This window comes from Ornithodoros turicata, chromosome 1, assembly GCF_037126465.1.
Source record: "Ornithodoros turicata isolate Travis chromosome 1, ASM3712646v1, whole genome shotgun sequence".
Taxonomy (NCBI): domain Eukaryota; kingdom Metazoa; phylum Arthropoda; class Arachnida; order Ixodida; family Argasidae; genus Ornithodoros; species Ornithodoros turicata.
Window position 1 is genome coordinate 209,735,182 of NC_088201.1, and position 20,342 is coordinate 209,755,523.

Here is a 20,342-nt window from a genome sequence, read left to right on the forward strand (position 1 = left end):
CATATGTGGTGTGCCGTGAGGCAGTTGCTTCACATGTGGACGGTTGTTCATTGACCAGAAGGAGGGGAAGTCTTCCGCAAGACTTCAAGCGCTCCATGAGTAAAATCTTGCAGCCAAAGAGAGGACGGAGCCACAACGGTAGAAACACACAAAAGCGGAACTGCAGTTCCGCTGTTGTGTGTTGTGTGTTTCACAGTATCTGACCACGGTGAAAGACAAGTGTGAAGTCATTGTGTACAGTACGTCACTGCTTGCTACAAACAATAATTTCATAGACCTTTTCTGATTTACACCAGGGATGGTAATGTTAGTTGTCTGTCTTTCAGGCTGACCGAAGATGCGTTTAGTTGCGTATGGTTGGTCGGGTTCACTGTACAGCAAGCAGCAAAGTGTGGTTCTCTGTATTAGTGTGATACCACTTGTGTTGTTCGCTTTCTTTCTGTCTTCGTTTCTTTGTTTAGGTTCACACCGTTTCAGGATAAATCTCTGTCAGTTGCGAATTAGCACATGTGTAGTCCATCTATCTCTATGTGTTCGTTTTGGGTGCCTTTATTTGGTGTGACCGTGTACCAATTACCTTACACCTCACCTCTTGTGAACCTAACACCATTACACCGCCGGAGACATTCTACTACAGTGGTACAAGGTGCAACCATAGGATTCCTGCAGTTTCGATGTTCGACGTTTCCTACTTTTTCGCGACCTAGATTGATTCGGTTTGCTATCGCAACCATTAAGAGCAGGCGTAAGGCGGGGCTTACACTCCTCGTTCAGCGGCTGAACACACAAGACGGGAAGTTACATTTTCAATGTTTTTACTTATTTATTACTTCAAAAGGAACGCACACACACACGGACACCGTCTCCATCATCACACGTCGCCAAGCTATTAGACCTCTGGGTTGACCATTCCTGACGTCTGCAAGAAGAGGACAAAACGTTTCAGCTTTTCAGCTTCTTATCAGTATACTTGATTGGGCTAAAAACAGTCAGCATACAATGAAAGGAGTTTAGCGTTATTCAGAACCTAGGTGAACAACTGTCGTATATTTACATGAGCGTGTCATTCTCCTAGTGCAGCAACGAAAGTTTTACATTCTGTCATAATATGGCAGAGATGCAGACAAGCTCGTGGATCAACCTCATGATGAAGAAAGCCCGTGCTCTGGACGAAGACACAACGGACGCAGTGTCCTGTCTGTTTGTTGTGTCTTCGCCCGTTTAGGCTATTTCTTCATGGTGGAGTTTACCATGTGTTTTTGCCTATGAAATCTGAAGATACGGGGACCTAGCATGTTCTGCAGATTCGTTCACACAAATATTCTTTAACGTTCAGCGAAGAAGTAAGACACAAGCAAGCTGCTGTAATGAAGACGTAAATGATATTTTCTTGAGCATGAAGATGTTGCATGACAGCAAGAGACATGAAAGAACGAACTCCGATCAGCATCTCCTGGTTTCACTAGCACAGAGCTTGTCTCCTCCCCTGTCTGTGCTCGTTTGCAGTGCTAGTTTACCTCGATGCTGGTTCAAGTTGGTCCCTCTGTGTCTCTTATTTTCCTCACCACCCAAGGAAATGTTTCCTGGTTCCCCTCGTACTCAAAGTATTGTTCATTTACATGGTTTACTTTAGTTACAATGGCGGGAAACGTACAGCTACAACGTGCAATTACACTTAGGTTACGCGGAGCTGCCTTTCAGTGTTCAGGAGGAACACTCGGGATGCACGACTTCCAGCCGTGATGCACCTTCTAATCCACTAATAAAACAAAAAAATTCTTAAAGGGACCAAAAAGTGAAAAATAACCCCCATATTTTTGCCCACTGTCGTGCACAACATCGTTGTTTGATAAGACACAGAAAGCATTACTTCTCAATTCGGCATATTTTTTACGTATAAATATTTTGAAGATTGCCGGAACATGGACGGTGCTGCCAGCGAACGGCGAAAAAGAGCAACTTGGGTTTCGGGTCCAGGGCTCCCAGGGATTGGTCAACCCTTACCACGTGAGAGTTAATTTTGTAGAGAACAAGTTGACGCACATTATCTTACAGATAAACGCCATTTTAAAAATGACGCTCACTTCCATAGCTTTTACGTTAATAAAGCATTCAGCTACTTCGCCGCTACGAGCTACGATCCGCCGCGCCATCTGCAATGCCATCTGTGCATCTGTGTTATCGCGTTTATTGTTTACGTCGTGGGTGGTCATGTTGGTTGCGCGAAGCAGAAACCACAAAGTATAAGTGAATGACATGTTCGTGGCTGTTGTGTCGATTATTCGAGAGACCTACATATGCCCGGTGTAGTTTTGGTGTTCGGGGATGCAAAAATCATGTTCGTTCACCATCGGCGGCGGGCGTTTTCTACCACAAGGTTCTACAGGAGAGTGCGCGAAAACGAATGTGGTTCGAAACACTCGGCTATTAGATGTAGCAGTCGTGTCGTGTGTGCTGAGCTCATTTTGCTGCCGATGACTACGAAGATGCCGTAGAAGGCGAATTGCGAAGACGTCCGAAGCACACTGATGTTCAGTAACTAGTGATTTTGCTTCACCGAGGTGACGAGTTCAACACAACGTCTTAGGTATGTACAGGCGCCACACATGTATAAATTATAATATAGCGATGACGTATTCCATTTAACTTATGTTATCCTACTTGTCCCGTACTCAACATTGTCAACATCAACAAATTTAATTTTAGGGGCATTCCAGTGTTGAAATGGCGCAAGACTGCTTCGTGTGTGTGTGATCCAGGCACTCAAGTTGACATGACAGAAATAGCTGAAAGCAGGTATGCAAAGTCTACAGATGGAAGCACTAGATTTGTTGCGTGTTGCAGACTTTGTGACATTTTTTGGAGTCTTTGGACAGGTGCAGAACATTAGTATGACGTCAACAATAGGAGAAGAAACCGATGAGAGCTACTAGCTTGTTTGAAGGGTACAAGAATACTTCCTGTTGAGATGTAGTTATGTCTAAGGAACGCTAATTAATTTTCTAGAGATGCATCCTCTACACTTGAATGCCCAAGGAAACAGCAAAAGTTCATTGTCTTTGAAGCCCCACTGCTGGAATTGTTCAATGTGTGTCAGAGCTGCAGTGAGCCATGCAAGGTTACCACGTCATATTGGTCCTAAATTTGCAGAGTTCCCCTATCACGGACGCAACTGTCATTTCTCTTTATTGCTCTTCCGATCCCACCTTCTCAGAGGTTAATGTGGTTCACCATACACTGCATGGGCACTGCCTTTTTCTACTCATGCTTTCGGTTTCTTGTTCTGTTGAATAAATCTTCACTTGAGTTTGCAGCCATCACGCTGGCTACTGTGTTTGCCCCTCATCTATATTGATGTGCTATAACGGTATAGCACATCAACATGCCAACAACCTACCAACAACAACCAAACAACCTTGCCTAGTCCTACTTTTGGATGGAAACTACACGATGTGGTAACATCCACATATATAAAGTTTTAGTCGACGGAGATTTGCTGTGAAAGATAGATGCTGTTTTTGAACAACCTTCATTGTACATTTCTTTTGTCTCACTTAGCATGCCTGAAGAAATGTTCTCATCTTCATCAAGATGACAGGTCATTGTTTGATCTGCAGCATTATTGTTCCTGTAATCTTTTCACCAAGAGAGAATACAACAGTGAACAAATGGTAAAATATAACTAGCTTGTTAAATTCAAAAGCGAAAGAAGAAACTGTTTATACTTCTCTTGTTTATTTGGTTGCAGGTTTTACAGCTCTATCAAGTACGTCGAAACATTAGAGGGCAGGAAGCCCTACTCTGTTTCCTAAATCTCTGGACAATAAAAAAGAAAGATATAGTTTGAGTTGTGACAAAATGTTGCTTCTGCTCTTATATTATATTTCAATTAAATGTTACGATGCATTTGTCATGCACACTGAAGCCAGTTGCAGTTTACGGGGCTGTTAAAAGTACTTTACAAAAGTACATCTCAATTACAGTAACAGAGAACTTATGCAATAAATTATTTAGCCATTTTGGAGTATTATGAACACCAATGGTGCATGGTTTACTTTGAACCCAGATCAAGGGTTAATAATACCTGAAGTCAGCCCTCAAGTCCTCCTTTACAAATGTTAGTTGGTGACGAGATAATGAATCAGTTACAAGTACTCCGTTTAGCAACACAGAGTTAATTAAGTGTAAATCCCAATCTTGGTTCAAATATTAATTGACATTTGAAAACGTGGTCACTAAGAAGTATACTAAAAGGTTCTGAACACAGTTCAGCTGAATGACACTGATTAAAATTATCTTACTTACTCCTCATATATACAATTGAGACATGAGTATAACCTACAAATACATCTATGCCCACAGGTTACTCAACACTCAAGGAACAAACTAGTAATTATAATATGCTGTGACAGCAAAGAAAAAGCAATGAGAAAAACTTGCAGCAAGCAAGAAATGAAAATATGCTGACATCAACATTTCTACAAGTCTGCGCACTGAGGGGAAAGCATCCCTAATAGCATGCACGACGCAGATCGAGATCCAGTGGAGTACTTTCTATTGTATTTTCTCGGAGCACCCCATATCCTTTTTGTGAATGGCCGACAGGTGGTATAACGAAATTTCCTGCAGAAATAAGGGTTTTACGTCCAGTTTGCCGTTCAAGTAGCGCGTAAAGACCACACGGCGCTGCCGTGTATGTTGCCATGCTCTTCGGTTTCTCGGATGTATCTAAAAGACACTTGCAGTACTTCGGTGTCAAGGCACAGTATTTCGAAATATTGGTTAGTTCTGATGCAGTTGTCTGTCTGCTTTTCACACGCATTCTCTACGTCCCGGCGGCAAAAACCGTAGTATCCATCCGTAGTATCCGTCGGTTTGCATTTCACACATGAACACCTGCACGACGAAAAAACAACGCTTGTTTCGGCTTACACAAGTGCTTCTCCCTGATACATGGAAATTTCACAAAGCAGTCCATGTTCACGGCACGGTGAGCTACTGCTGAGGACGAATGTGACTCCGATTAATTTCTGGACGAGGAATCTTCTGCTGCGAAGAACACACTTTCCAGCACGCCAACGCACGAACAGCAGTTCTGTGTGAGCGACAGTTATCGAATGTGGAATTCCAGCGCACTCATGTTCAAGAGGCTCGACATTTTCGACGTAGAAAGTGGTCACAAATGCCCACTGCCATTTTCGTTTTCGCCGGATTAGCGCCCGGAAGTGCGCGTATTACATGCGTCCTCGACAGATGGCGCGGGGTCATGTAATTGTTGACAGACTGCTCGGTTTCCTACTAGGTCCCTGAACATGTAATCATGGAAAATTCGATCACAGAAAAACTACAGCGATTTCAGCGGAGTTCTTTGATATTTGAACTTTTGAAGGTTCAAGCTTTTCGCTGAACATAAAGTTTCGATAGGTTTATATTCACTTTTCGGTCCCTTTAAAGGGACCGTCGCACTTATTGAGGTCCACTCTACAGCCGTAGTGCTGTTTCTTTGCGTGTCCATTACTGACCATAACGCCGAAAATACCATGCGTTTTACGGAGATTGATGTGACGCATGGCAAAGCAGACGACGAACGTTGAGGATATTCCGGAGCGCACTCTGTGAAAATCAGGGAACACGTCACAAGTACAAAGCCAATGAGTAAGGGCCCTATTCCCAAACCACCCGCAACTTCGCCCTCAGTGCGCCCGTGGCGCAGGGTCCCTTGAGAGCGAACAACAACAACTTTATTTGAAAGAGGAAGAGTGGGGAGGTTCATCGCCAGAGGCGATACTCTACCCCATTGCTGGTGGGAACGCGGGGAATAAAATAACGAGCCCCTTCACAATAACGATCGGAGTCCGATGGTGTCCAGAAATGTCAAAAGAGCTTTGAGCGTCGTTGCTGGGCTGGATTGGGCCAGGGACCAAGCAATTTCGATAGGGAGAAGGGGCGAGAGTCCAGACTGGAGAGTCCAGAGAGTCCTGACTAAGAAACTCGGAGAGTGCGGCTCCGGAAGGTTTGTAGTGGGGGCAATGAAGAAGAATGCGCTCCAGATCCTCAAGGGCACCACAGTGGCAGCAGGTGGTAGGATCAACTTGTCTCAAGCGGTAACGCCACTGAGCTGTAATGGCCACATCGAGGCGCATTCGATGGATTAATGCAGCATCTTGACGAGAGGTGTTTCGTGGTATGCGGAAAGCGAGCGTTGGATCAACTCTGCTCAACATAGATGGGGGGAGAATGTCGGTGGTCCATTGGCGGGAAGCCAGGGGTGTCACGAGGCGTCACAGAATGGAACGGCGGTCTCCTCGCAACAGAGTAATACTGGTCCGTGTCCGATACGAGAGTGCTGTTTCTGCGGCGCTGTCGGCCTGCTCGGCCTGCAAGGTTTCGCAGTGCGCAATAGGTGATTTTATCGGGTCCCGGGGACGAGGCTGCGTTCACAAGCTTCAACGCTGCCTTTCGCTCGATTAGTGTGAAGTCGCGGTCCATAACTTCCGGTGGACGGGGTCAGTCTTGGTGAAGTTCAGCCGTCAAACTTTGCACAAAACTGCGGTGTAGCGGTGTCGTCGAGGCAGCCGCCGGTGTCGTTAGTACCACACACAAGTCGGTCGCTAGCGTGTTTTCATCTACACCCTGAACGATAGCCAAGGCCGCGAGAGGATTCTTTTGAGGGGCGCCTCCTTCAGAGAACGGATTGTCCGCCAGATCTTCGTGGCCGGGTTAAAGGGTGAAAGATGGTGACAAAACTTACGCCAACGCTTTCTTAAGTTCTCGTGTTACTTTAGCTTTCGTCCGGAAGTAATCAACAATGTCCGTAAGTTGCCCTGTCCGACGAGCCGTTCTTTCTGCCCGGTGACGTAATGCCCTAAAGTGGTTAATTGCTGGAGAATGACAGACATGTCCGGTTACCCTTTTAGACATGAGCACCGCGTGCTGAATACCACGGCTAATTGCTTGCGAGAGAGCCTCTGGGGACATACCCGCGTGCACAGATGTTCTGAGAGCCTCGCGTAAAAGTCTCCAGTTTGTGAAAGAAATCAGTCCAGTAGTTGGTGAGTGGGGCAGTCTGTCGTGCGAAATATACAGAGGAAAATGATCGCTACCTCTAGTGTCGACGTCTGTAGCCCACGACAAGTGGCGATGATGTCGGTTGAGCACCACGAGAGGTCCAATACATCAAGTGACGTTGGGGATCGCATGTAAGTTGGCTCTCGATCGTTCAGCAGTGTTATTGTTCTCTATTGCCTCCAACAACCTCCTTCCTCTACCGTCCGTCCTTCGGCTTCCCCAGGCCGAGTGATGGGCATTGAAGTCACCCAGCACGAGCACCGGGTTTCCAGAGAACCAAGTAAGCGTTCGAGGTCACTCCACGGGACCTGTACCGCGGGACGTATATAGATACTGACGACCATGGGGCCAAGGCGGATCCTGCAGGTGACATAATCATAAGAGCAATGACAAACTGACCCTATGGGCGCAGCAACGAGGTCATTACGAACGTATAGCGCTGTTCTGCTCTCAGAGGATTGATGAGATCGATAGATTGTGCATCCATTAACGCGATGTATAGAATCCATGCCGTGTTCGCATACAGCTATGAAAGGGATCTTGTACTGTTGTAGATGTAATTTAAAATCCGGGAGCTTGTTACGCAGGCTTCGAGGATTCCACTGCATCGCCATAGTCTTTCTATACAATGCCGTCATGCTGATGCAAAGATAATGCCTCCAGTGCCAGAAGCGCTTGGACCTCGGGCAGTTGCGGAAAACAGAGACAATTGCCTTAAGGGCAGCGAGTACCGCTGAGAAGAGTCCCAGAGAGGGCACATCTTCAGGGGCTGATGAGGGTAACTGTCTCCTCGTGCCTGCTGGTTCCGTCACACTGCCATAAGTGTGTGTAGTCTGCCTTGATGGACGAGGAGGCGGTGGGTGACTGCTTGTGATGGGCTTAGCCGCGATTGTGTTCAGCGATCCTCGTTCACCTCGTGCAGATCGAGGGGGTAGTGCAGGAAATTCTTGTGTGTTTGTACCAGACGGGGGTGTGGCACTACGACCCCTAGAAGCGCCAGACGGAAGTCCTAGTGTCCGGTCTCGATGCCTTTTGGTGGCGGCGGTCTTCATAGGACATTAAAAAAATGATGCGGGATCGCTGGATTTGCAATTGACATACTTTGGCTCTCTTTAATTGTTGCAGTCTGATCTCTGGTGAGGCCCGGCGCATATGCCGCACCGTGCAGAACCTTGGCAATTTCGTGCAATATGGCCAAATCGTTGGCAGTTATAACACTGCATGGGGCCTTCCATGCACTCTTGAACTGTGAAGGTCTGAAATCCGATGGCAATTCGGTGGGGAAGACTGATTGTAGGTTCAAAAGTCAGGATAACGCTCCGTAACGGGGTAAACGTATCACTGCCATCTTCTGCCATGGAATGCCGAACCTGTCGCCGTGCAGATAAAACCCCTGCGTCTTTGAGGTAGAGCACGAGGTCGTCGTTCGAATACTCTCTGGGAACATCACATATCTTGCCCATATATCTGGCATACGATTGGGGTATTGATGGTACCACCGGAATCCCAGCTAAGCACTTAGCTGACAAAACGTTGCGGGCAGCTGCTTCGGACCGTACGCAGACGAAGAGAGAACCATCTCGGTGGAAACGATGGTGCATAACCTGTTGTTGGGCTAGCAGGCGTATCTCCCTAGCGACCGCATTGGGATTCACCTTCCCGAAGGAGTAGCCACTCGTTCCTTGTCGAAACACTATGGGAATACCACCGGCTCGGTTCTTCCTGTAGGTGACAGAGGTGAACGGGTCATGAAAAGAACTGGCAAGGCTGCCACCGTTCATCTCTTCTGTCTGCTGAGGAGCTGCCGGTGCCAAAGTATCCATGGTGTTATCGAGAACATTCACGGCCTGTGTATTGTCGGAATCACCAGAGGAAGGGCTCCCTACCCGTTGTCGTTTGGCAGGGCTGGCGGGGACCTGTTGACCTGTGGGAAGTGTCAGACAGACGTTGGACCTCCCGTCCAGATTACGGCGTGAGGTCCGTGAAAGGTTATATCTCTCCTTTCAAAAGGCTCCGAAAAAGCCTAAGTGCCCGTCCACCTGACAATGGTTATCTTCATGGCTGCTTCGTTCTGAGGGCGAACATCCCCTCAGGGCAGCATGCGTTTCTCGAACGTAAACGTGCACGCCCTCAGCGAAGGGCTGGGCTGTCGGGAGGGTCGAACGGGATTCGGCCAGATTCCTCGTAGAACGAGGCAGAAGCGCATGCGCAGGACCGCGCTTCATTTCCGCTTCCGACGGCTATCGTCTGCTAGTTTGGTATCTCCAGTTCTGCTTGCGTTTGGCTTCCTAACTTCATGTCAATATTGCGTTCCGAGGTTGTACAACTGTTGGGTACGGCGGATATGATTTGTACCCATCTCATCATTGTCTCTTGTGCATGCGTGTTGTACTAAAACGGCCAGATTGTAACAATCACTGGATGGGCGGACAAGGGAAGTCAGGATTGTCCGTGCCCCTCCTGATGTTCAGTATAGTCGGTAGTGTTCATGCACACACAATTTGGATAAGCAGTATCTTCATTTGAATTCATATTCGTCGTACCGCTCATGGTGGTTTTCCCAGTCCCGAATTCGTCGCACCGTCACTACGGCAATAACGCCGTGGGAGTAACGCTTGAATCGCAAGACGCGATCCACAAATGCACATGTCCTCCCTGTTTGTTTCGAGGCGAGCGTCCCTCAGGGAGCGTACAGGGAGCTTGCGAGCTCACTTGGCTGGCGCGTGCCCTTGGGGCTTCCATTGCAGATACGGGTGCTTTGGGAAACGTAATTCTCCTCCCTCTGGGCTAGCGCTTACATAGGGAGCCCTCAGGGTTGCTTGGGAATACGGCCCCAAGCGTCCTTTGTCGCGGACAAGTACAATTATGGAACATACACGACCGGGCGGTGGTCTGGAGCGGCAGCGTCTGCTGGTCGCGAAGAGGATGTGGACGGCTTGTGAAATGTTGTTTATCATAAGTGCCGGACCTGTTCGTACAGCCAGGAGCGTAACACTGTGTTCCACGCAACATGGTCACCTCAGGTCTCGCACTGGCAAGCGAAAGTCGGCGTATTTACCCATGACTTTTCACTCAGTATATTGCTGCACGAACGCGAAGCGGACGACGTCGGAGAAAATCGCATGCGCTGTGCTTCCATTCGAGTGGCTGGCTGACGTGAGCATTATGTACCTGTGGCTGAGACTTCCTGAGCTACAGAGCACGTGCGAATCTTTAAAACCCGTTTATTTCATAAGTAACTGTTTTTCGGAAGAGAAACTTGGCCAAGTTGACCGTGAAGCGGCGAAGAACGTTATCGGTATTATTCGTATGGTTTCGGATGTGATGGTCTCTTTAATGGAGCTGGTCAATTTCTCAAATGCCCATATTCTTTCGTGCCCTTGCCTGCGCGATTCTATGACGAACACGGCGCACCCCAGCTGCGTTTCCAACAAGCTCTCATCTTGCTCTTTTATTTTCTTTTCTTTTTTGTTTCGCGAGGAATTGGCGGTGTCCTTCGCTCGGAAACAGCGCAGATGTATTTTGGTAATGCGGAGGCCTGCTGTTTTCTAGGTAGGTGCTTTACCGGTATTACCATGACGTTGTTATGCTCAAATGTCGTCCACCAGTAACAAGGGCATGAAGAGGCAACACCACCTAGATAGAGAAAACCTGCGCATTGCCTCCTCTCCCTCTTTCGCTACGTAGACATATATAGTCAGAATTCGTCTGCTTCTGCGATTCACCGTTCTGCGACTCCGAGTACCCGCAAACGATTGCAGCTCACCTGGAACCCGCAGACCTAAATATCTAGACAAAAAGTGCAAGACGCTTTCCAGAACATCACTTTTGAGAAACGTTGAGACCGTTTCGCGCTCTATTTCAACTCTTTTTCTTTTCTTTTTTTCATTTACTACGTGGGGACATTCAATCACAGCTCGCAGAAGATGGTGGTTCTCGATGCTCACAACCGCTGAAGGCACGTCCGTGATTGGCTGCCGCCGTTGAAAACATGATCCTGATTGGCTGACACTTAATTGTTACGTCACGTCGACCACTAAGCAGGCTTTCTTACTTTATCTAGGAGGTGTTTGAAGAAGGAGGTAACGAATTTCGACACAGACGCAGGGCAAAGCTGCCACCGGGCGTCCGCCTTTCGAGAACACTGCGACATTTTCCTAGTCAGAGACGTGACAATCTCATCTTAAAGGGTCTATGAACTCTTCCACTTAGCCCGGCGACTGTGTCGACACGAAGAGGCGATTATAACGTGTTGGCTGTGACACCTTTTGTATAGATGAATCCCATAGGTCTGCATCCAACCAATGCCATCACGGTTACCTCAGGTACTGATCTGTTCCGCAGCCGATCGGTCCGCCAAAGTTTTTCAGTGCGCATTTCTTCTTGTCATCGTTTTTTTTTTTTTTGGGGGGGGGGGGTGAGAACAAAGAATAAGTTTCGCATTTTAGGCAGATCGCAGAAAGCGTACTTTGTGAACTAAATGCGCACTGTGTGTGATCCTTGTCGTCGTCGGAGTTAGAAAGAAAATGATTTGCACTGACACCTAGAGCAAGCACCAAACACAACATCGTAGTAAGCAAAGCCTGTGAAACGAACGACGAGAAGAAACATATTTCTCGCACATTTTCTGCCCAACATTTTAGGCCATATTCTACCAAATCGCGTAAGTTCTTCATCTTTTCTCGTTGTTTTTAGACTGCTCACCGACCAAGAGCAGAGGACGCAATGTGTACCTCCCCGTTGGCGTCTGATTGGATGCTACAGTTCGACAAATGACGTAACTACTCATAGAGGCAACTGTGTGGCAGTACTTATAGACGCCCGTATCCGATAAAAGTCTGCTTTTGTATTAATGGCGCACCAGTTACGAAGAAATATTGTACATGGACCTGTATATATAATCCGAAGGATAAAACAACAATATGGCGCCCGTAGCTCAATAACTGCAGATACGAGTTCTCACCTCCTTTAAATGTGTGCTACCAAGCTTCTGCTATGGCGATTAGCCTGATAATGGTAAGAATAAGAATATTAATAATATTCATTATTATTATAATTACTATTATTACATTATCAGGTTCCTGTAGCGTTAAGGGATCAATGAGCTGACGTTTAGCATGGCTCGAAACATTGTCACATTTGTCAAGCTGTCCATCAGGAGTCGCCGTGGAAAGTATTTTCATTCTGCGGTGGATAGCCGGAACGGATAGCTACGCAATCCATTTTAGAACAGCACTCAGGAAAAGCACCCAGGACGACTCGATCTTCGCGTGACGTAGGGAGGACCCCGTGCCTCCATTTTTTTTTATATTGTTTCCATCTTCTCGGCTCGCCTGTACTTACTTCAGCTGTGTCGCAATTCACGTGCCTCTGAACCAGTTTATGTCCGTAAAATTGTTTTTGGATGCGCTTTTTGTACGAGCGGATCTTTTTTTTTTTATTGTGCAGAGTTGACATCTCACGAGAGAGCGCTCCGTAGGTGCGCTGCACTCGTCGCTCTTTCGTTCATTCAATTCGTTGCAGAGAACGACTCAGCGAAAAGTAAAGAAATATAAGATTGGGTACACCTCCCAGACCTACCGTACTCATCAGGACAACAGGTGTTTCTTGTAAATTTCGTTTTTAGAGGTGACGTGGAGGCACTAAACTCAGGACGGTAACCGCCGGCGTTTCGAGCAGAGATCAATTCCGGAACAGGGTGTGTTCGAAATACTGGCGGCTCACGTCCAGGGGTGCTTCCCATAGTGTAACAATGACAATGACCGTCAAGTTGTTCGTGTGATAGCTCTTCGTGCCAACCCATGCCATATTCGATGACGTGATGCACTAGAGGGCTGTCGAATTGACATCTCTGTTTTTCTTGTTTTCTCTCGGCTTTTGTTGAGCCTACCGTTGTTTAGTGAAGAACCCATGTTTGCCCCCCCCCCGTCCCCATTGCCCTCCCGTGGAAACAGAGTCGCCGCACTCACCATGCAAACCGATATCACGTCGAAGTTTTCAATGATCTTCACTGGGACGGTGTGCGTTCCGTCCACACCCGTCAAGAGCGTCTTGTGATTATCCTGGTATATGAGGACCAATTCGCCTTTCTCGATGGTCAGATGGAGCATTGTATCTGCACTGCGGTCTGATGGGGGATCGATCGTAACTTCGGAATCTTTCATGATACCGAGCTTTATCCTGTTGGAGCAAATGCATAGTCACCGCTCTTCCATGGTACATCCAGTGATGAAAACCTCAAAACTTTCCGCAATTTTCGTAATTTTAGTGTTCGTGACGAACGCTTCTGTCGCACCAACATCTAATCTGCGTGTCCGACACTGTCCAAGTGTTCCAAAATATTGTCGCTCTATATGGTACGCAAGTTTCACAAAATTAATTTCAAATTTTATTTTCAGGAGTGCGATGTCAAGGTACGCCTAATCTACCCATAGACCATTGGTCGCCTAATACCACTAATGCAATGCCTAATACCACTAATACCACGCCTAATCTACCACTACCACCATTCATCATTACCACAGCTGCTAGCAAAGCACGTGAAAATTCTGCTTAAACTGCCAAGTACCCGGCACAAGTAGTACCTTAAGTGCAGTACAAAGATCTTGAAAGTGAACATATTCGACACAAGTGGGTCTGGTTGGGTGAGAACTATATGATAGTAACGAAAATCTCCAACCAAGGTAGAGGACGGGGATACCCGACGATTCGGAGCCAGTTCGGCTGCTTCCTTAGGGGTGACTGTAGTGGCCGTTGGCAGCAGCGTTCTTGCCGTGGTTCGAATTTCGCGATTCGTCGGATTGTTTTTCAATCACGTGACGGAGGCCGCTGACCTATACGCTGGGTAACGCTCCAACAGATCGATTAAGGTTTCCAGGTGTGGATGGCATATGCCAGGACTCTCTGACATATGCCAGGACTATCTCCGAATCAGATCAAAAGAATGTTTGCAGAGTCCTGGCATATACAATCCACACCTGGAAACCTTAACCGATCTGTTGAAGCGTTACCCAGCGTATACGTCAGCGGCCTCGGTCACGTGACTGAAAAACAATCCGACGAATCACGAAATTCGAACCATGGCAAGAACGCTGCTGCCAACGGCCACTGCAGTCACCCCTGAGGAAGCAGCAGAACTGGCTCCGAAACGTCGGGTATCCCTGTCCTGTACCTTGGTTGGAGATTTTCGTTACTATCATAGTACAAAGATCCACATCGCAAATGTACTTCAAGTAAAGTACAGAGTAATCATCTGCTCCCCTGAGTTCAGAAAACGGCGCAAGAATGGCATGACTAATGCACGGTGACGTCGGCCGAGCAGAGAAAGGAACGAGAAGTACATCCATCAACGTTCGGTGGGAGCCTGACTTTTTCTAACTTCGAAACTTGTGTATATGATTTCACCTTCGTTTTCAAATGAGGTATTTCACAACTGTGTGTCAGTCCACGTAAATGATTGCGGAAATACTGCAAGCTACAAATTCATTTGGTTCGGGAGCCTTCCTTTAAGAGACCCGGAGAGCGCAGTTTGCGATGCTTAGTGTAGAGAATGAAGAAGAATGTGCTCTAGATCTTCTAGAGCACCGCGGTGACAGCATCTGGGAAACCCCATAGACTTGGCTTTACAGGTATGTGCACATGTCAATAGCTAAAACCAAAAGTTCTTCAGAGACACTCACTTGTCGTCGCCTTGCCCTGTCTTCTTGTACTTTCCGAAAATGGTCATGGAACCTCCCAGCTTGAAGTTGGCGCTTTGTTGGAAAGATCGGCTTTGGTTCACTTCATCCGAGATTAACCAGTGGTTCTGGCAGGGCACACAGTGAAAATAATGACTGTGGTATAGCATGTACTATTTAAAACATTCGTAGCGCACTGGTCCTTGCTTGAATACCTTAACGAATAAACGAAAGAGCTGCAACGTTCCTTTGGTGGTGTGTCCAATTTTCCTGCACTTTTACTTTGCATCTAGTGGGTTGCTCTTACGCGAACAAAGGAAATAAAAATAACTTTAAGCTTTATGACCAAGTCGGCTGGCGCAAATCCAAGTACCGATCCTTAGGCACCGTGAAGCAGTGGACGATCAGGTTATTTTGGTAGCGCAGATTAATAGTTTATTGCTTTTAACCCCCCCCCCCCCTTTATGAAACCTTTATACGTGCAGCTTTGCGATTTTTTTAATTACTATTCCATTTCCGATCTTACAGAAATGTGGACCACCTGCTATAGAGGCAGAAGCCTGACAAGGCAGCCGGACCGACACAGCTTTTGATTCAACCTACTTACGATACGTGCTTTAAAAGTTCATACGACATCCATCTAGCGGTTCTACCGCCCTCCTGGCCTATCACTTCTGAGAGAAATCAATTATGCAGTTCTAAATTATCACAACCTGCTTCTCTCTATGCAGATGGTGTTGAAAAAAGCGAGACGAAACCCATCATTTTGGTCTGACACCAGGGATATCGGTTTCAATCCAATCAATGCAGTGCCTCCAAAACAGTAGCACCCAGTAATGAGCTAATTTCTTGATGGCCTGCACTAATAGAGAACTGTATTTCAATCTGTGATTGGCTAGATATCTCAAAAAGCAGAGTTCGAGGTAACGCGTTACTGTAACCAAGTTCCTTTTGGGGTAACTTGTAATTTAACACGGTACTTTTGCGCCATGGTAACTTTCAGAGGAACTCGTTCAGTTTTCAGGTAACTTTGCCAAAGTAACTTAAGTTATGTTCCAAGTTGCTTTTAACTCGCTTTTCACTCGTGTCCACATATTTTCTTGCTTTCTGTCTGGTTCCTTCATGGCATTTTTTGCCATGAAACGTGATATTCAGTCATGACAGATTATAGGACAGTAGACAGACAGGAAGTAAGAACCGCTGCCATTGAAATGAAACTAAAATATTGTGCACCCACAGGGGAGTAAGATGCAAAGCGTTCGAATCGACTTCTACCAGAGAAACGTCATCATGACATTGGTAGACAGACTGAAACCGAAACAAATCGGAAGGAGAAGGCTGGGTTCCACGAACGAGCGTTGTTCTCTGCCTCCCACTGAACGAAAATCAGGACCAAGGATCGCGTCCCTGTAAGGAACCATAAGGGAACCATGGCCCCCAATAAGGGACCATATCGTAATCCCCTCAAGACCGTGGCTTTCGGGCGCGACCTTGTTCACCTCTAGCTTCGAGCGTAGTTAACTTCTACCAAATTTGTGGCGCTGTCAAAAATTATGACGTCATTTGTTTACAAACAGGGAGAGGTCTATTGTTGGACACACACGAAAACGATCTAAGCGTGTTGCACTCCTCTGCAAGCAACGTAGAAATCTTAAGGAGTATGCTAGAAGGAAACCTACGAAACTGGAACGTACGGGCGACGGGAGCGCCATATTGAATCAGCTGCTGTTGCCGTGGCGCATGCAAAAAAAGTAAGCATACAGCAAACATAACGCCAAAAATTGTTTTGGAACAGTAACACACAGCCCGAAATCATGAAACCGTGAGATATATGAAAACACACACGAAGAAACAAAAACACGACACGGACGCAACATGGGGACGCCGTCTCCGCCGCTGCGTCAACCAGACCAACCAGCCTTGACTACAAGCCTGGAGAGGGGCGGACACTGACGAAACACGTAGCCAACGGAAGCAGAGGAGCAACCGAGCAAGTGTTGCAACAGTTTTCAGAACTGTGGTTACTCACACGGGCTAGAAATACGCGACGTTTCCTTGGCTGATTCAATATGGCTGCCTCCGAGCGCATACATTGGGAGAGGGAAGAGCCCCGTTTCAGTTCTTTGCTCTCCTCCGATCCTCCTCCCCGCCTTTCCTTCTAGCCTCTCTCCGCAAGATTTCTATGCCAGGCAACTCAAGGTCTAACACAACTGCTCATGCGCGCTGCACCTGCGTAATGCTATTTTGTGTCCGGATTAACTTGGAAGTAACTCGTTCTTTTTTTTTTTAAGTAACTGAGTAACTGCGAATTACGCTTCAGGCTGGAGAACCTCGTTATTAACTTAGTTCTATTTTTCACGCGGTAACTTGTAACGAGTTCTTTTTGACGGGTAACTTCTCAATGTATGTCAGAAAGTGTGTGGAGCCTCAGACATATGCACATCATTAATGGCCATACTCCCTTTTAATACACGACACTGAATGCAACGGGTCTGGGGCGAAGTCTGGAAGGAAATAGTCTGAAATTTGTCAGGCAACAGTGATCTATGCTCCCGGCTGGCTTGCTGCTTATCATGGCTACGTAGCCGACACGTAGTCGACTTCTTTTCTTTAAGACACAGTATTAGGCGCATGTAATGCGGCTTTGCCGGGCTTGACAAGGAATGCGCTATTAATGCCGTCTTTGACGTAGTGTTGCGCGTAATTTAAAATTTGTGTTTTCTACAAAATATAAACCCAATTGTGACCAAAATGTGACAGAAATTACTGAGGGCTCAAGCTATCGGATAGATATATGTATAATATTCTGAGAATGCAGCTCTCTTTCTCTACAGTACCTTCTTTTTTTTTACTCTCTTGTCCGCCCCGAAGGAACTGTGGCTATGAACGGGGGGGGGGGGGGCAGGGGATACCTTCACAGTGGCTGCTCCTCCCCGACCAAAGTTACCCGTGATAAAGGTGGTGGAAGGCGCTGCATTGGTCGGTGTTAACCTACATTGCGACATCGGAAATCGCTTGGCTTAACTTTCGGGGGTTCCATTTCATGCTTATCGGCTTGGCCGAGTTTCATGGGTAGAGCAGAAAAGATACAGGTTCGAAGGGGTTCATTGTAAGCAAATTTGCTGATATTACTTTGCAAATGTTAGTGCACGAGCATTGAACTTTCTCTCACTGAAAGTGGGAAAGCGATCACTGCGTCGCAGGTAGCCTTGGCACGCAAAATACGGGTGGAAAGTGAAAGGACATATTGTGTTACCTGGCGGGAATGTAATTCTTCTGACAAGGAGTGATATGGTAATGTAATAATATTCGATATAATATGGTGATAACATTCGACTCCGCTCAGACCTTTTGCGCACTCCGCGTAGTATTGAAGTCACAGGTGATCTCCCTCGCCAGAAATAACCCGAATGTATATGACGAAATCCCCGAGTCTGCGGGAATATCCGAGGATATTCCAAGGGGACAAAGCTAGCAGTGAGAATGTACTTAAAAGAGATGAGAACGGTGGCACCCGGAAAGAGACAAGCCGTAGGAGATAATTATACAGATAAGGTACATTCAATAATTAAGGAGCTTGTACACGAAGAGGCAATCTCGAATAAAGTGAAGTAAGTATAGGTAAGTAAGTATAAGTAAGTAAAGCGCCTAGTAGCGTAAGTCATCCTATGGAATGGCAATACCAGTTGCCTGTGTGCCGCAGTACACGCCGGCTTACCATTGGCAGGAGAGTTGACACATTGCTTTTGTCGCATGTAAAGTGGCACTCGAAGCATAAGATGTCCTGATTCTCCGCGAGGTCTACCCACGCTGCCATGCCGTCGTACACAGGAGGACTTCCAGGTAACGCCTCCTTGTGGTACGAGTCACCATTGAAGAGTATCTGGAAAACCAGGCATGAGCAGATGGCAAGATACGGGAAATGAACATCGTTTAGGGAGGTCGAACACGTGGTGACTTGGAAAATTTCAAACGATATTTTTATACGTTCCGGAACACCTTTGCTACAAAACAGAAAAAAAAGAAAAAAGAAGAAAACATATTCGAGCGTTGCTGGTGGGCGATTCCACGCGAAATGATCCAGCGGACCTGCTCGGCCCCCACAAAACCATCCCAAATTTTTACGAATTTTTTTTAGCAGTCTCTAATAATGCAAAACGACACACCACGAAACATTTCTTCCCAAATCTCAATTTGGCGGGTGCTACACTCGAGCAAAGTTCGCAGCGCTGGCGAAAACCGTGCCTGGCGTGAACGGCAACTGCGGCTCATAGAAAGCACCTAGAACTGTGCGGTTTTCCTTTGCGTATAGAGGTAGCTATGCTCTACACAGCGTTCAAATCCCGGTTGTCGTGCTGTAATAGGTGCAAGTATAGAAAGGCCGGAAGTTTCGCAATTTTCCTCCTACTTTGCTATTTTTTGGGGCAAAATGAAACCGTTAAATTTTAATGAATATTTTTTCTTGCCAAGGCCCCAAGGAATACTTCAACAGGAAAAATCGCCAGACACGTAACTTTCATAGTCATTGCAGGAAAAAAAGAGGAAGTATGCAATTTTTCCAAAATTCGCTACAATCCAGCGTAATACACGCAATGAAGAGGTCGGAAGAGACGCCTGAAACCAAGGCAGTTTTATAGAACAAGCCTTCCTCTACAACATATAAAAAAATCTCGAGGGTGTTTTTTTGTATACAGGAGAAAATATTTTTTTTTGTAGTAGAGGGTATTACAACCACAGTGACCCACGTTGCAGTGTCCAGTGGGGTGCTATATTTGTTTCTTGGGCTCCTGTTTTAATTCTTTTGATTTTCAATTTTTCTCTGGTCTGGGGTGGGTTTTAATGAGCAAGCAATATGCTGTGGCACAGACTTCTCAGGGTTACCATAGCCTTTGCTTCTGTAGCATATCACGCCTATTGCAATCCTGGGTGGTTAAGTTTATGGCATTGTTTCCGGTGTTTACGGTGCCGGCAACGGAGATTGGGGATTAGCGGTGATGGACAGGTCTAAGTAATACTTTTTATCGTGTGAGCTAAAGCCCTGCGCGGGTGAGCTTTTTCACATCCGCATCCTATCCGAAAAAATCCGCGTCTCCCACGGCACGCAGCAATAGTTCAGTTTCTATGCTCGATATATCAGGCCAATTTTCCAGGAAATAAACGTTATTTCCCGTCAGCACAAAACAGCAAAAAAAATATAAAAAAAAGCTGTCACCAAACTTCATCCACACGAGCGACTTCCTCTCTCTCGTTCCGACAGTGAAAACCACGGAGCGGCATAGCTTTTGTAGCGAGTCCTGAGCGTCCATGATGATACCAAAGGATACACGACAGCAAGTACAGATTTAGCTTCCACGAAAGACTATACGGCACCAAGCACAGCAACACATTTTGCACCAAACGGGATAAGTAGAGTTTATTACAAGTGAAACGCAAGATCGGCGCTGCACGCGCACCTCGACTCGAGACGCCAGAGCCAGAGATCTCTCTCAGATGCGCGAGTGGCTTTCGTACACTTTGTACTCTATCTTCTGTACCTATAGTGTGAAGTAAACTGATGGCGCAATCTCGCGGTTTATCCGAGTCTGACCCGCTCCTGAT

General features: G+C 46.6%; 1 protein-coding gene across 2 annotated transcripts in view; it reads right to left on the minus strand.

The window, feature by feature from the left end:
- Positions 1-798: 798 nt before the first annotated feature.
- The window catches only part of LOC135375996 (uncharacterized), a 98,783-nt gene continuing 79,239 nt past the window's right edge, over positions 799-20,342 (minus strand). For both annotated transcript variants that reach the window (XM_064608626.1, XM_064608622.1), the window contains exons 4-7: positions 18,463-18,627; positions 14,748-14,872; positions 13,038-13,248; positions 799-919 (exon numbers count right to left, since the gene is read on the minus strand). In XM_064608626.1, coding sequence (XP_064464696.1) covers positions 890-919; positions 13,038-13,248; positions 14,748-14,872; positions 18,463-18,627 — 531 coding nt within the window. In that variant the 3' untranslated portion in view covers positions 799-889. The remainder of the gene's footprint in view (positions 920-13,037; positions 13,249-14,747; positions 14,873-18,462; positions 18,628-20,342) is intronic.